The following is a 13,744-nucleotide window of genomic DNA, read 5'->3' as shown; positions in this document are numbered from 1 at the left end:
AAAAATATTTCTTTTGTATTATTTACCCGATTCTTGGTTACTAATGAATCAAAGATGATTTTTAACTGAAGAGATACATCGCCATTTCAGTTAGGTGAAAAACTTTAAGGGTTGGCGAAAAACTTTTCAATTTCTATTGCCTCTATTTTTTTCAATACACTTTGCAGAAAAACAAGCAATTCATTCAGTTGACACACAAGCCTACCTCAAATATTCCAAACAGTTTTATTTTCATTTTTGATTTCTAGGAGGAAGAGGAGGAGAAAGGGGCGTGGCCTAGTGGTGAGGGCGACTGGGGGCACGGGTTCGATGCCGCTAATATAACCGGATTTGTATTGCTTTTCCCCGTCTAAAGCCTGGTTTTCACTAGGGACGCAAGCAAAAGCGCAGGCACAAGCGCAAGTCCGAGCGCAAGCACAAGCGCAAGCACAAGCGCAAGCCCAAGCGCAGTCCAAGCGCACGCACAAGCCAGCAGAAGCAATAGGGATGACCCAACTGAAAAAGAAATTCGACGCAAACACAAGCACAGGCAAAATCATCCGAACATTCCGAACTATTTAGGCGTGAGGTAATCTAGATCCAGTGTTTTCACTGGCCAAACATAACCATGTGGTAGATATCCTCGTGTTTGTGTTATTCCTGAGCGATGTTTCGTTTTCACTTGCTGCAACGCAAACGCAAGCGTAAGTACAAGAAAGGGAAAATTTTTATCCGTGTGCTTGTGCTTCTGCCTGCGTCAAGGCCATTTTCACGGTGAAATAAGAATTGTTGTGCTTGCGTTTGTGCTTGCGTCGCTGGTGAAAACCAGGCTTTAGTCTTCAAGAGACTGTGATCATAGATCATAGCCTCTTGAAGACTTCTAAACACTCAACGGGTCAGCCATTGGAATCTATAGTCCCATTTACAATGTTCCTCGATTTGCAGTGTTCCTTACTAACACAGAAGGGCTAAATACCATGCCACTTGTGATTTATTTATTTAGTTTTAATTCTTTTTCTTGAATTAGACCTCTTCGAGTCCTCTTTGAGTCACCTCTTTGAGTCAATGTGAAAATATCCCACGACATTTGGTGGTCACCCATGTAAATGCGTTTACGGGTGTTTAAGATGCTTTTCGCCGTTTAAACAATTCGATTCACGGCAGTTGCTTTGCTTCTTATTATTTATTAATATTGTCGTAACCATTATTTGGATTTCAGCGGTCATTAAATATTACTTACAAGGACTATTGTTTCCACCTACGTGGTTTTGTACTTAGCGGCATGTTTTTAACATCGGGACTAAAAGATATAGGCACAAACTTGAAAATCGCACAACGTTGAACTGAACAACTCAATGAACATCGTCTTACAAATTATACCGCGTCCCAAAAATAAAGAAAAAAAAAAAACTCAAAAAAATATATAAAATAGCAAAATACGTGTTTCATCGATGAAATGACCTAACAAGAAACACTAAACCCTGGTTCACACTAGAGACATAACTTGTGTAGTTCACACTGACCACAAATGACGCGGGAGTTTCTTGCCTTTGCTCGACCTTGCTGTTATGTCGCTATTGTGAACAGGCCCAATGTAGTCTACAGGTTAGCTTACATCACCAATCTTCGCTAACTTGATGGTGAATTTTTCATTCACAACCATCATCACCCGAAAGAAAAGACGTCGTTAAGGTTATAGTTCTATTTTTCTATTTCGTGTGATAACCGCAAGGGAGCACGAGAAGCGCGACTCCCGCGCTCGGAATACTGCTATTCGGGAGCGGACGCGCGTTCCGTCGCAAGTCACACGCCTATGCATTCACAAGCCTGCACAAGAGGAGTTGATAAAACCTCTGTGTATAATGTCAGCGAATACGGGACCCTGGATGAAGTGTGTACACTTCATCCAGTACTGAGAAAAGAGAAAATCTTCTATCTCCCCCTCGTGAAAATTGTAAACCTCCCAACCCGTCCCCCATATAATCCCGTACCCAGATCATTTTGCTCCTCAGTCTTCTAAGCGTTTTTTCTTTTGCCTCATCTTAAGGCATAGAAAGGCTGACATTGTGCGTGCAAACGAAAACGCGCCTCTTTTAAAGCGCTTCTTTAGGCAAATCTTTGTTGATGAACTCGAACAAACTCTGATCCTCCTGTTGCTTGGGTACCACTTGGAAGAGTACATTAAACACCACACAAACATAAGTGAACAGACGAACGTATAATCAACAGCACTTTTTAGTGTCATTTCGTGAATTCGATGATTTGTGTTCAAGATTAAGCCCAGATTTCCGTCGCAAGGAATTTTTCGCAGTTTCTTCGTCGTCTAACGGCAAGCAAGTGTTCAGAATAAAATCAAACACCTCCTCCACATTTTCGCCGGTTTTTGCGCTGGTTTCGAAGAAAGGCTTCTCCTTGAAGCTATTTCTTGGCCTTCCTTTCTTCTCGTTTTGTTCCAGCGCTAACCTTTCACCAGTAGACGAAGGGATTTCTCGCGAATCGTTTGTAACAAGGTCTGTTTTGGTTCCCACCACAACGACAAGACAGTTTGGCTCTGACGCTTCTAACAGTTGCAAATGGCGCTCCTGGAGGGCTTGAAGAGATCTTCCCTGTGTGATGTCATAAGCGATAATGGCTGCCGAAGCTCCTCGACAGTAAAACGAAGATAAGCCCGAGAATCTCTCCTCACCGGCTGTGTCCTAAGAAGAGAAGAGATACAACATTGTCGCATATATAAACTCCACCTGCATGGATCCTCGCTATACACCAATTTTTTTTTTCCACGACACCCCGGCGCTAGGCCTCTAAGTGTACAGTTCAACCCCTATGAAAAACGGGCACCCTCGGGGAAATGAATAGTGACCGCTCACATTTAATAGAGGTAAAAACAATAGAAAAGCCCTCATCGGGACTTCGATGACTGATCGCCTAATAGGGGTGGCTGTTTAATAGGTGGCCGCTTAATAGGGCTTCAACTGTATTTAGACTTAGAGGAATCGCCGATAGGGAAAGACATGGCATAATAGTTAGTGCGTTGGGGGCCCCGGGTTCAAATCTCTCCCCCCCCCCCCCCCTCCACCCCATTACTAGATGGAGTTGTGCTAGGTGGTCCCGAATTCAACTTTCCAACGTTTTGTAAATAGCCAACTGGGTTCGGGATTTTATTAACAAAAAGTTAGTATTCTGTTCTAATTCCAATAAATGTTTGTTTGATTAGTGTCTCCTTGATTGATTGATTGATTGATTGATTGATTGTGTGATTGAGTGATTCATTAAATGATTGATAACGTTATTTATACATGGTAAAAATTGCTTCAGCACAATTTAAAAGTATAATTTCTAACTCTGCCTAGCTAAACTATTTAAGTCTCCTTAAAGGGCAGCAGTGCTTAATACCATTAAGTGATTTATTTATTTATTTTTATTAAATAAAAACAAATATTGAGCTCTCCAATTATTGTTTCAGCATAAACCAGTGGAATTAACAACTGATTCATGCTTTAGCGATATACATGTCCGCCTAGCCAATCAGATTGCGAGTTTCCGACCACCTGACTATGCCAGCATGTGATATTTGCCCATGCACCATGTGACTAATTACTTTGACTAGTGATATAACAGGAAAATCAATTGATGGATTCCAACTATTTCATTGTCAAACACCCAAAAGTAGGTCAACTGAACACATCAAATATTAGAATTTTTTAACTTTACCCAGATGGCGACGTTATATGGTCCCCATTGTTTTAGAAAAAAGGACGCTCCAATAGTCTGTGGAGGAGAGTCAGTCATGAGTCAGTATGGTATGGATACATATACCAAAACAGGATACAACAGTTTTCAATTGAGTGTTGTAAAACCAAAACCAAAATGATCAGTCTGGTCAATCACAAAAGACACAGACAATCCAATGAACCAATCAAAACTTGAGGCGAATCCAAGTAGCCGACATGGAGTGCGGGAAAACGTGTACAAGCGATCCGAGTCATGATTGGTTTTGCTTTTTCTTCTGATTAGATGACAAAGTGGCATGAGTTTTTTAAGCCAGTCGCTTAGTGCGAGACTGTAAAACCAATTAGGAAATGTGTATTTCTTTTGACGCTCAAGTGAAAACTGCTTTAACACACAAAATTATCTTAGCTTGTTTCCAGTTTTATTTGACCCCTAAAGATACCACTTATAACAGAATAGGCTTGATTACCATCTGCTGTTCAGGAAGGGAGCCTGACACTAGTAGAGCAGACTAAAACTGAAAATGCACCCTAAAAGATACTTTGACAGCTCAAAGTAGTGATGTTTTGTCATCAACACCCTAGCTAAGCGAGATCAGAATCCTTGATTTATACCCCTAAGCAAGATGACAAGTATCCACAACTTTTTAATGTAGGAGTCCCCATCACCTGGCAAGCTATTTGTCTTCCATCAGGTAGAGCTGGATATAATTAGATAATCACTTTCAGTTTTTTTAAATTTTGTACTCTGTAATAAATAATTAAAATACCCACACTAATATTGTTGTCAGTGAAAATTCCTTGAAGGTATCTTTGAATCAATGATGTTTTTCCAACACTGGCATCCCCAAGAATAACAATTTTTAGATCCCTGTCAAAAATAGTTTAAAAGTTAAACAAGTAAGCAAACATTATTTTCATTTCTGCACTCATCAGTTCATAATAATTTACAACAGAAAACATAAACTTTTAATTAATTTACAGCAGAAACCCAAGGCATTTAAATAATACATGTAAGACCGTCGATTGTTCACTATCAAAGTAACCTGAGAAGGTTAGAGTGCCATAAACAGGGCTGCAAATATATATTTTTTCTCTTGAAAGGACATTAATGTCCTACTAAAACACCATCTTGCTAAGACAAAACAAATTGTGGCCGGACATCACCAAAAAAGGTAAGATATACTCATGGTAGATTCATCCTTACTGTAAAATGACTTACGATAAAAAATTGTCCGGACATCATGTCCGCCCACGGTTGGGATTTCATCAGACATGAGAAAAGTTTGGTTGGCCAATGTCCGATGACCGACTGTTATTTGCAGCCCTGCCTGAATATCAATAAGGTGTCACCATATTCAAACCCTAAAAAAGCCAGAATTGTAAAATTTTTTCACGCTATCTTTAAGTAGTTACAGTAGCCTCCATGGCTTTCCAATTATACCATCTTACTGTCCATCATTTTCCAATAATGTTGTCACACACCATATGACAGCAAAGCAGTTGAGGTACATTGAGACAGTAACTATACATATAAAAATATTACAACACATCTAGGTCAACATCACTTACGCTTTCTTCTTAGTTACTGACTGCATCTTGGTGGTAAGGTTTTCATTGACAATGCATTACAACTCATTTGCAACCCCACTAAAAAGAAAAGTGTTATTGCCGTTAATTTTCATGTCAAATAGAGATCTGAAGACATAAATTGATCATTGCAGGTACACACAACTTATTAAAGCATTTGTGAAATTAAGCCTGAAAAAAATTTCACAACTGCTTAATATAAGTTGCATAAAGCTGCAATGATCAATCATTGTCTTCATATCTTTCTCGGCAGTTCAAATATATAGAGGATATTACACAGTGGCGAGAAGATATGAATTTTATGTTCGAGTGGCAAGAACAATATCTCACGAGTCAGAGCACAGTGAACGAGTGAGATATTGTTCTTCAGCCGCGAGAACATAAAATTCATATTTTCGAGCTAACGTGTAATGTTCTTTTTATTATATAGACATACTGATGACGGCTTATTGGACGATTTTACGAAGATAGCCGACCACTTTCTGAAGATTTCCGAAGATTCTCCAAAGCTTGTCTGAAGGTCACATGAACATTGCCAAGCATTTACTGAAAATTTCTGAAGATTTCCGAATATTGCTGAAGACTTTTGAGGAAGACCCGAAGATGTTTTGATTGTACACCAACGCATTTAAGTACAATTTAAGAGACCAACTTGATATCAGTGAAATTATCGATATCTTCACTAGTGAGGATATGGAAAATATGCCACCCGAGTCCCGGATGTGGTTTCGTATGAATTTTAAGAGTGGTGTATTTTCAAGTAAAACACTCATGTCTATATAATAAAATATGATATTTCATATATTCACTTGTAAATGGAGACCCCTTTACCATATTGTTGTGTGTGATCAATATTATGTTCTTTTAAGTGTTTCAGGATATCCAACAAAGTACCAGTACATTCACACTTTAAACAATGATTTCCACAATTCAAGACAGCCCTTGGCAACAACAACAATGCTTTATTTACTCTAGACACTTAGCTGCTCACAACTAATTAATCCTTTAGCAAACAACCTGCTGTTGCTACTGATGTATGTTGCTCAAGTTATACACTAGCAGAAATTCAATATAACAAAGAGATTCCATGTTGCTGTGCATCTGTTCAGAAATATCATCACAAATGACATCAAAATGTGTTAAGCCTGGTTTTCACTAGCGACACAAGCGTAAGCGCAAGTACAAGCGCAAACATACGTTTGCACTGCAACAAGTGAAAACGAAATACTGTTCAGGCATAAAACAAGCACAAGGATATTTACCACACATGCATGGTTATGCTTGGCCAAAGAAAACACAGGATCCAGATTACCTTGCACCTAAACTATTTGAAAGGTTCAGATGATTTTGCTTGTGTTTGTGTTTGCGTCAAATTTCATTTTCACTTGGGTCATCCCTAAAATGCGCTTGTACTTGTGCTTGTGTCACTAGTGAAAACCAGGCTTTAAGAACAAAAAAAGTGGCACGTATGAGCTGTTGTGCAAGTGTGTCACTAATCTATTACTAAATACACACAATTAATTGCAACAATGATGGAATCTCTTTGTTTTATATTAAAGACATTTAAGACATTTTATTCTTTTATAAGGCCATCCACGGCTACATTGATATAGATGTTAGTAATAACTTAACTTTTAATAATGACCCAAGTACGCGTCACAGCCAGACAGCTGGCTTAATACTATTATCTCACTGTCTGGGCTTGCAAGACCAGCACTTTCCAAGCCCCATATTTTGTTTGCATGGTAAGATTGTGGAACACTGTATGTAGTTTAGCTTTCCCGACAGCTTCACCAGCCCGAGCTCTTTTAAGTCCTTTTTGATAAATATTTTTATGTCCCTCTTAACGTCAGTTTATGACGTACATGTGGCCTGTACAAGGTCCATCACACAGAGTTGCCTGTGCCACCACAGTTAGCTTATTATTTAATTAATTATTTTTTATTTTTTATTTATTTTATCATTATTTTTTTTATGGGTGGGCACCTCGCATGGGTCTGAGTGTCTCATTCGTGCCCTCTCCTTTTGGGCTTTATTTATTTATTTATTTATTTATTTATTTATATTCTTACTTAGTCTGTATATATATTTATAGTCTTTGCCCAATAAAGTTTATTTATTTATTTTTTTAAACAAAAAAAGTTTATCACGCCATCTATAGTCTGTCCTCCAATCGATTTAATCAAATTATATCAATTCGATATCAATTGCCAATTGCTATTGATTGGTATCTGCAATCGCTAACAGTTAAACTCACCGAAAAAAATTTTTATCGACTGCTATCGATTGACAAAAATTGCTCACAATTCTGTCTTCAGAAATATCGATAATTTGTTATTGATTGAAAATGCAAATAATTTAAAATCACTAGAACACTGACTCTGTTTTTTGCTTCATCTAAATTCCAATGCTACAATGAGACTACAGGGTTTTACACTGCTACTCTGGTCTGAGCTTCTTCCAGTGTCATAAACTAGCAAAGAAAGATGTAAAGCCTAAAATGTCTCTGTCGGTCATTTCTGCTCTTGTTATTTTGTTGATGATTGTAAAAGCTACGCAGGCTATATGAAGATAAAAGGACTTAATAAAACCATTAAAGACAAATGTTGTCAATCATTTTATCAGCATAACTTGTGAAAGGACAAAAATGATTTGCGTTACCAATCGATGTCAGTAAAAAAACTGTTATTCAGGCTACTATATAGGCTATCAATAACAATCAAACTCAAAACTTTTTTCTTTATAATTTAATTTTCATTGATTGCTATAGGCAATCAAAATTAATCTTCGAATGATATTGATTGTTATTGATTGATAATCGATTATTGGTCTACGCCCGAAATTGATCATAAGTAAGAACCGATCAAACTGCAAGAAAATATTGACTTATACTGATGAGGAGATCATAATAGAATTTCAGTGGAGGTATGATAGTCTGTTTAAATCAACCTTACTAAAACTTCCTCTTGCATGCGAAGCACAAGTGTTAGCAGCTCTCGTGAGCTGCTAATGTTTCATTATTGTAGCAGCTATTACTGTTTTGGGGCTTGGGGCAATGTTTCTGTTGTTTGTTCTGTTGTTCCCTCGAGGAGTATCGAGCCACTCATGGGAGCCCTTACCAGAGCTGCTAAATGATCCATGCTGAGACAGACCTTGCTGGGCTTGATTCACTTTGACTAGTTTCGGAAATCAATCTTAATGAAACTCTCGTAGAGTTTTTTTGGGTTCGATGGCGTTCGATTACCTTACCTTACCTTACATTAACTCGATCGATTAAGTTCCACAACTGAACGGTTCGTTTACTTGCAGCTATGTGCCATGGGCATCATAGCATTGAACAGAACGAAAGCAAAGTCCCAACTCCAAGAGGAAGTTCTTTAAATAAATCTTTCCTACTGAACTTTTCCTTAACGTAACCTTAAAACCACTGTGTAATGAGTTATGCGGACAGTTGATAAAATGAAATCAAACTGAATTTCGATCAAGTGTCATATTTTACGCATACAATGTCAACTTTCATGACCTACCTGCGATGAGGGCGTTCTTTGCATCCAGTTGGATATATTGAGCGACTAATTAGCACCAAAACACCAAGAATGCCACAGTGAATAAGCGATACTAAAAGAACATTTCCTCCCGTAAGGGAAGAAGGAAAATGTGCTCATTACCAGGTCTCCCAGTCGTTAGCCCGTTGCGTGACTAATTGAAAATTGGTGACGTCAAAAGAGTAACACCCTCTCATCGCGTGACCCAGAAAATTGCCATATTATCCTGGGTCCTGTGCTCAGGGAAGGCATGGCGGCTTCACGTTAATTGCGGAAGTATACATTACTAGACAACTAGCAGTAAGGTCCCATGCAGTTGATAAAGTATCTCTCTTTCTCTGTATACTAGGCCTCAATTCAAAAGTACACCGAAGGAGATCCAGTGAGTCTTGTAGAATAACGTTTTTGCCATTAACTTCTTTATTGAACACGGACGGCCATACAAAACACAGTAACCATGCCCTCGACCAGAAGTCAAACAGCTCGTAATACTCGATCAAGCGGCCGAGCTTCTATACAAACTGGACCAGGGACATCCACAGGTGTTAAAAGGAGACAAACGAAAGCGAAATCAAAGACATCAGTCAATCCTAAACCATCAGCGCTACGAAGCGACCGTGACAACAAAGAGAAAATTCGCCGCATACTGTGGAATTTGGTCGAAAAATACTTTCCTTGGTTAAAGATCATCTTGGAACCGTTTAAGAGTTACAATGAGACTGTTGCTTTTATCATTATCGCGGCAATATTGATATTTTATGCGTTATGGAGCTTTCGCATCACAATCATTAATGCAGTAACTGTTTTCAGGCAGAAACGTTTTACAGCTGACTTGCCAAGCGTGTATTTTAACGAGGTTTCATGGCCTCCAAGGCACCGTTGGATATGGCGTGAAGAAGAGATTTTAAACGTGACAACACGGATAAAAGCAATGTCTAAGGAACACGATGGAAAACAGATTCACATGTATTTGATTGGCGGACCAGGCTCGGGGAAATCGGAGCTCGCCAGACAAGTTGGGGTTCGTTTATATGACTCGCTAAAGCAAAACAAACAACCAGTCGACGTCATAACAATCGATGCTTTCAGTGAGACTTCAATTATGTCAAGCCTCGTAGATTCAATTTTTGCCCTTTGCAACGGCTCTGCACAAAAATCCGACGGTATTAAGCAAATCAAAGAAGAATTAAACTTAAGATTTGGGGATTTGTTTCCAAGCGAAGGTGACATTTTAAAAACTGAAATGAAACTTAAAGTTCTATACGCAAAACTTGGCGAACTTTTCAAACAGCGAAAAAGTAGGCCTGTCTTGATTTTTGACAACGTGCGAGATCTGAAGCCGTTGTTTAGCTACTTGAACCTTGAACCAGGAAGTGAACATTTCACGACTTTCGTGGTAATAGTAACTCTACAAAAACGCGTTTCGGCTTTGGAAAGAGTGAGTCCTTATGTGCAAGTGCAGGATTTATACGAAGGCATGTCAATTGCTGATTCCGTGGAGCTACTTAAATTGATATCAGGATTAAGCAAGGACAGTGAGCGCCAAGCAGCTGAAGAACTGGCAACTATACTCGGGAGGCAGCCTCTTGCGCTCGCAACAGCAGCCATATACATCGATAGTGTGCGAGAGGGCCCACCGAAATACGCTGAATATTCCTACTCAGATTACATTTCTGAGTTCGAACGGGACATTCATTTGCTTGGAATGGAAGAGGACATTGAATGGCGAGAGAGCGATGCTTCGAAGTACGCAGTAGCCATGTACACGGCTGTTCTCAAAGCAGTGAATCAGTCTGCGCAAAGTGATCCCGTAATGCGAGATATTACTTGTATTGGCTATGCAGATTCGTCTCCACTTAGTTTGTCATATGTTCTGGACTACCTAAAAACGAATTCACGCCACCACTTCACAGAAGCACAGGTTCGAAATTCTTTAAGGAATGTTCTTTTTAAGGTGGCAGGTAAACAGGGTCACCAAACCATATCTAGTCACCAGGTTGTCCGAGAAGCTTTTCGCCAAGTCTGCAAGGTAAGTCACAGGAACACCAAGTGTGTCAATTCAACCTCTTGTAAACTGACAACAGTTTCTAGTGCTGACGGCCACATTTATGTCTCACTTTCGGATGTGTTTGGAAGACTTGCTTTGTCATTTGAAAGGCAGTTGAATTATACCACCATAAGCCTCGACAACTTGGGAAACGCTACAGTGACAGAATCTAACAATAGTTTCTGTTCTCACTGTCTAGATATCCTCACCGCACTGTGCGTCTTTTCCACGAGGGAACATTTGAAAGTGGCGGATGTCATGAGCAGCCGTTTCTCTGGAACGTTTTTGCGATTCTTTTCGCACAATTTAGGATACTGGCCTGGGTTGATGAAACCAGCCACAAATGAATTCCGACTGAATGAAATTGTGACTCTTGCAAACTTGCAAGCCAGCATGGAATTGCGCTACGACTTGCAAACCCTTCTTTCAATTTTGAGCCTGCACAGCGGAGCTGCAAAGCTGCAGAAAGAAGGTGTGATGACTGCGATCAATAAAACTTCAACGGGGATTGTGAGAGTTCTCCAAGCAAAACAGCGGGATACATTCATTGGTGAAATGAATCTCCTTGTCTTAAACATCCTCGGTGTTATGTATCGCGGTCTGGGATTTCCATATAAATCAAGGGACCTTCACGAACTTGCCTTAGAGTTTCATCGCAAGAGCTATGGCCAACGTTCCGACAATGTTAGTGAAAAAGAAACGGCCCTTGACGAAGCAAGCACCTTGCACAAACTTGGCATCATTTACCGTTACCTAGGCAACCTAACTAGCGCCCAGTCTGCTCACGAGACGTCACTGAAGTTACTGCAGAAGTCATTTGGCCCATATCATGCATACATCTCGGGCTCACTTCTCAACTTAGCAGTTGTTTACAGCCGTCAAGGGAAGTTCAAGGAAGCACTACAGCTACATAATCGCTCACTGGTAATAATAAAGGGAACATATGGCCCACGTCATGCTAATGTCGGCAGACTGCTAAACACCATTGGAACGGTTTATTATAGACTTGGTGAGTTTCGTCAGGCTATATACTATTCGGAACACGGATTGGAAATTCTTGAGGATTTCCACGGACCATACCACCCGCATGTAGCAGAAGCGTTGAATTTTCTCGGATTTATGTACAGGGATCAAGGCGACTTAGATCACGCTCAAATATATCTAGAGCGCTCTGTGTCTATCAAGGAAAAGGTCTTTGATTCCAATCATTTTATATTAGGCGAGGCTTTGAATGATCTTGGAGTCGTGTATACGCGCCTTGGCGAAGCACGAAAGGCCCAGACGGTCTTAGAAAGGGCGCTGTCCATTTTCAAGCAGACCTGGGGAGAGGGACACACTTCTGTGGCAACAACCCTTAACAGCCTTGGTGAAACATACTGTGCCCTGGGAGAGCCCCAAGGATCAATTCCCCTGCACACGAAGGCCCTTGAAACTCTCCTAAGCATGGGCTTGGACGCCAACGTGAAACATTCTGTCGCAGAGACCAGACAACTGCTTGGTAACGCGCACTGGGCTATGGGGAACCTCGAAGATGCCACGATGATGTATCGATTAGCATATGCGGGATTCAGAAAATTATATGATCCAGATCACTGGAGAGTTCAAGGTGTTTTAAACAGTCTTAAGTCTGTAGAGTCCGTCTTAAACAACACTTGTGAGACTCGCGCTTGCCTTTTTGCAGTTTGTTTAAGTTTTCTTTTTGCAGTAGTCTGGGGTTATTTTTATTAGTGTTTGCAGATCCTTGCATTTTTGCAGCAGTTTATATTTTTTCCGCCTGCAGGGCATTTTCACTCACGTGGCCAGATTTTTACAACAACTGTCTAATTTCTCGCGCGCTGATTGGTTCATTTTTACCATGAATAAGAGTACAGATGAACAAAATTTTAATTTATGCAGGCTTTCAAGTTCGACTTTCAGCTGTCAGACTGTCAACTTTCTAACCAATGAGATTTTATGACCTTTTTGAGTAGCCAATCAAAGAGCGAGAAAAGCTATTGACAATGTTCGCGTCATTTTGAATAAAATTCACTTATCTTTGTTCACGGCAAGTTTACGGCGTCTTTTCCCCTCGTTTATTCCCGGCATTTGACTATTTTGGGGTCTTGTTATTGTAAAAAACAAACTGACGTCAGTTTTTTATGCGTCTGTCCTCTTATTGATGATAAATTGCGTCCTAATATTGTCAGAGTTTACTGCGGAACCACTCGTCTGCGGCTTGTAGTTCCACAGCCACTGACAATGTTATGACGCAATTTATCGTCAATAAGAGGACAGATGCATAAAAAACTGACGTCAATTTGTTAACTCGAACGAAAGAAAGTGTTTTCATAAAGAGATCAGCTCCCACAGAATTGGTTTGGTACACCAAAATGGGTGCTGTTTTCATTTTTTAGACCCTTCGAGGTTTTTTTCTGAACATTTTCAACAGGCATCGTTATCCATTTCATATGGCAGACCATCGAAGGCCTTTATTAGTGTCCTTCACGCGCAGTCATTGTTTGGGGTCGTCACGCAAGGCAATACTCAGGGGGGAGCATTGCGTGACGACACTAAACCACGGCTGCAAAGGAGACCTGGGGCCCGTTTCTCGAAGCCCCGGAAACTTTTCGGGCCCGTAAAGCCATTTTTAGTTCATCTGTATCTAAAAACGGAGAAGTGTATACGCCTGAAACTTCTTGTATGAAGAGAACCCCTGTTCTTATTTTAAAAAAGAATATGTGAATAAAACAGCTCTGTAATCATAAGGTTTGAGATTTTGCTCCGGCTTTCCGGGTGCGAAAACTTTTCGGGATCTTCGAGAGATGGGCCCCAGGGTCGTTGTAGGCTCGATTTCCGCCTCTCACTCGAGTCTGGGT

The 13,744-nt window shown here is 40.1% G+C and overlaps 2 protein-coding genes across 2 annotated transcripts; one reads left to right on the top strand and one right to left on the bottom strand.

The window, feature by feature from the left end:
- Nucleotides 1-111: 111 nt before the first annotated feature.
- On the bottom strand, nt 112-8,912 carry LOC145499983 (ras-related protein Rab-20-like). Its single transcript, XM_081479500.1, has 5 exons — nt 8,825-8,912; nt 5,280-5,357; nt 4,482-4,578; nt 3,691-3,747; nt 112-2,675 (listed from the first exon to the last, which is right to left on the bottom strand). The coding sequence occupies exons 2-5, from the start codon at nt 5,303-5,305 to the stop codon at nt 2,202-2,204; spliced, it is 654 nt and encodes a 217-aa protein (XP_081335626.1). The 5' UTR covers nt 5,306-5,357; nt 8,825-8,912; the 3' UTR covers nt 112-2,201.
- A 386-nt stretch (nt 8,913-9,298) lies between these two features.
- On the top strand, nt 9,299-13,143 carry LOC145499975 (uncharacterized). The gene has a single exon (XM_081479492.1). The coding sequence runs from the start codon at nt 9,300-9,302 to the stop codon at nt 12,615-12,617; it is 3,318 nt and encodes a 1,105-aa protein (XP_081335618.1). The 5' UTR covers nt 9,299; the 3' UTR covers nt 12,618-13,143.
- The last annotated feature ends 601 nt before the right edge of the window (nt 13,144-13,744 follow it).

This window comes from Orbicella franksi, chromosome 10 (assembly GCF_964199315.1).
Source record: "Orbicella franksi chromosome 10, jaOrbFran1.1, whole genome shotgun sequence".
In the NCBI taxonomy this organism is placed as follows: Eukaryota; Metazoa; Cnidaria; class Anthozoa; order Scleractinia; family Merulinidae; genus Orbicella; species Orbicella franksi.
Note: the sequence above shows the minus strand (reverse complement) of the source record. Positions and strands in the feature narration are given on the sequence as shown.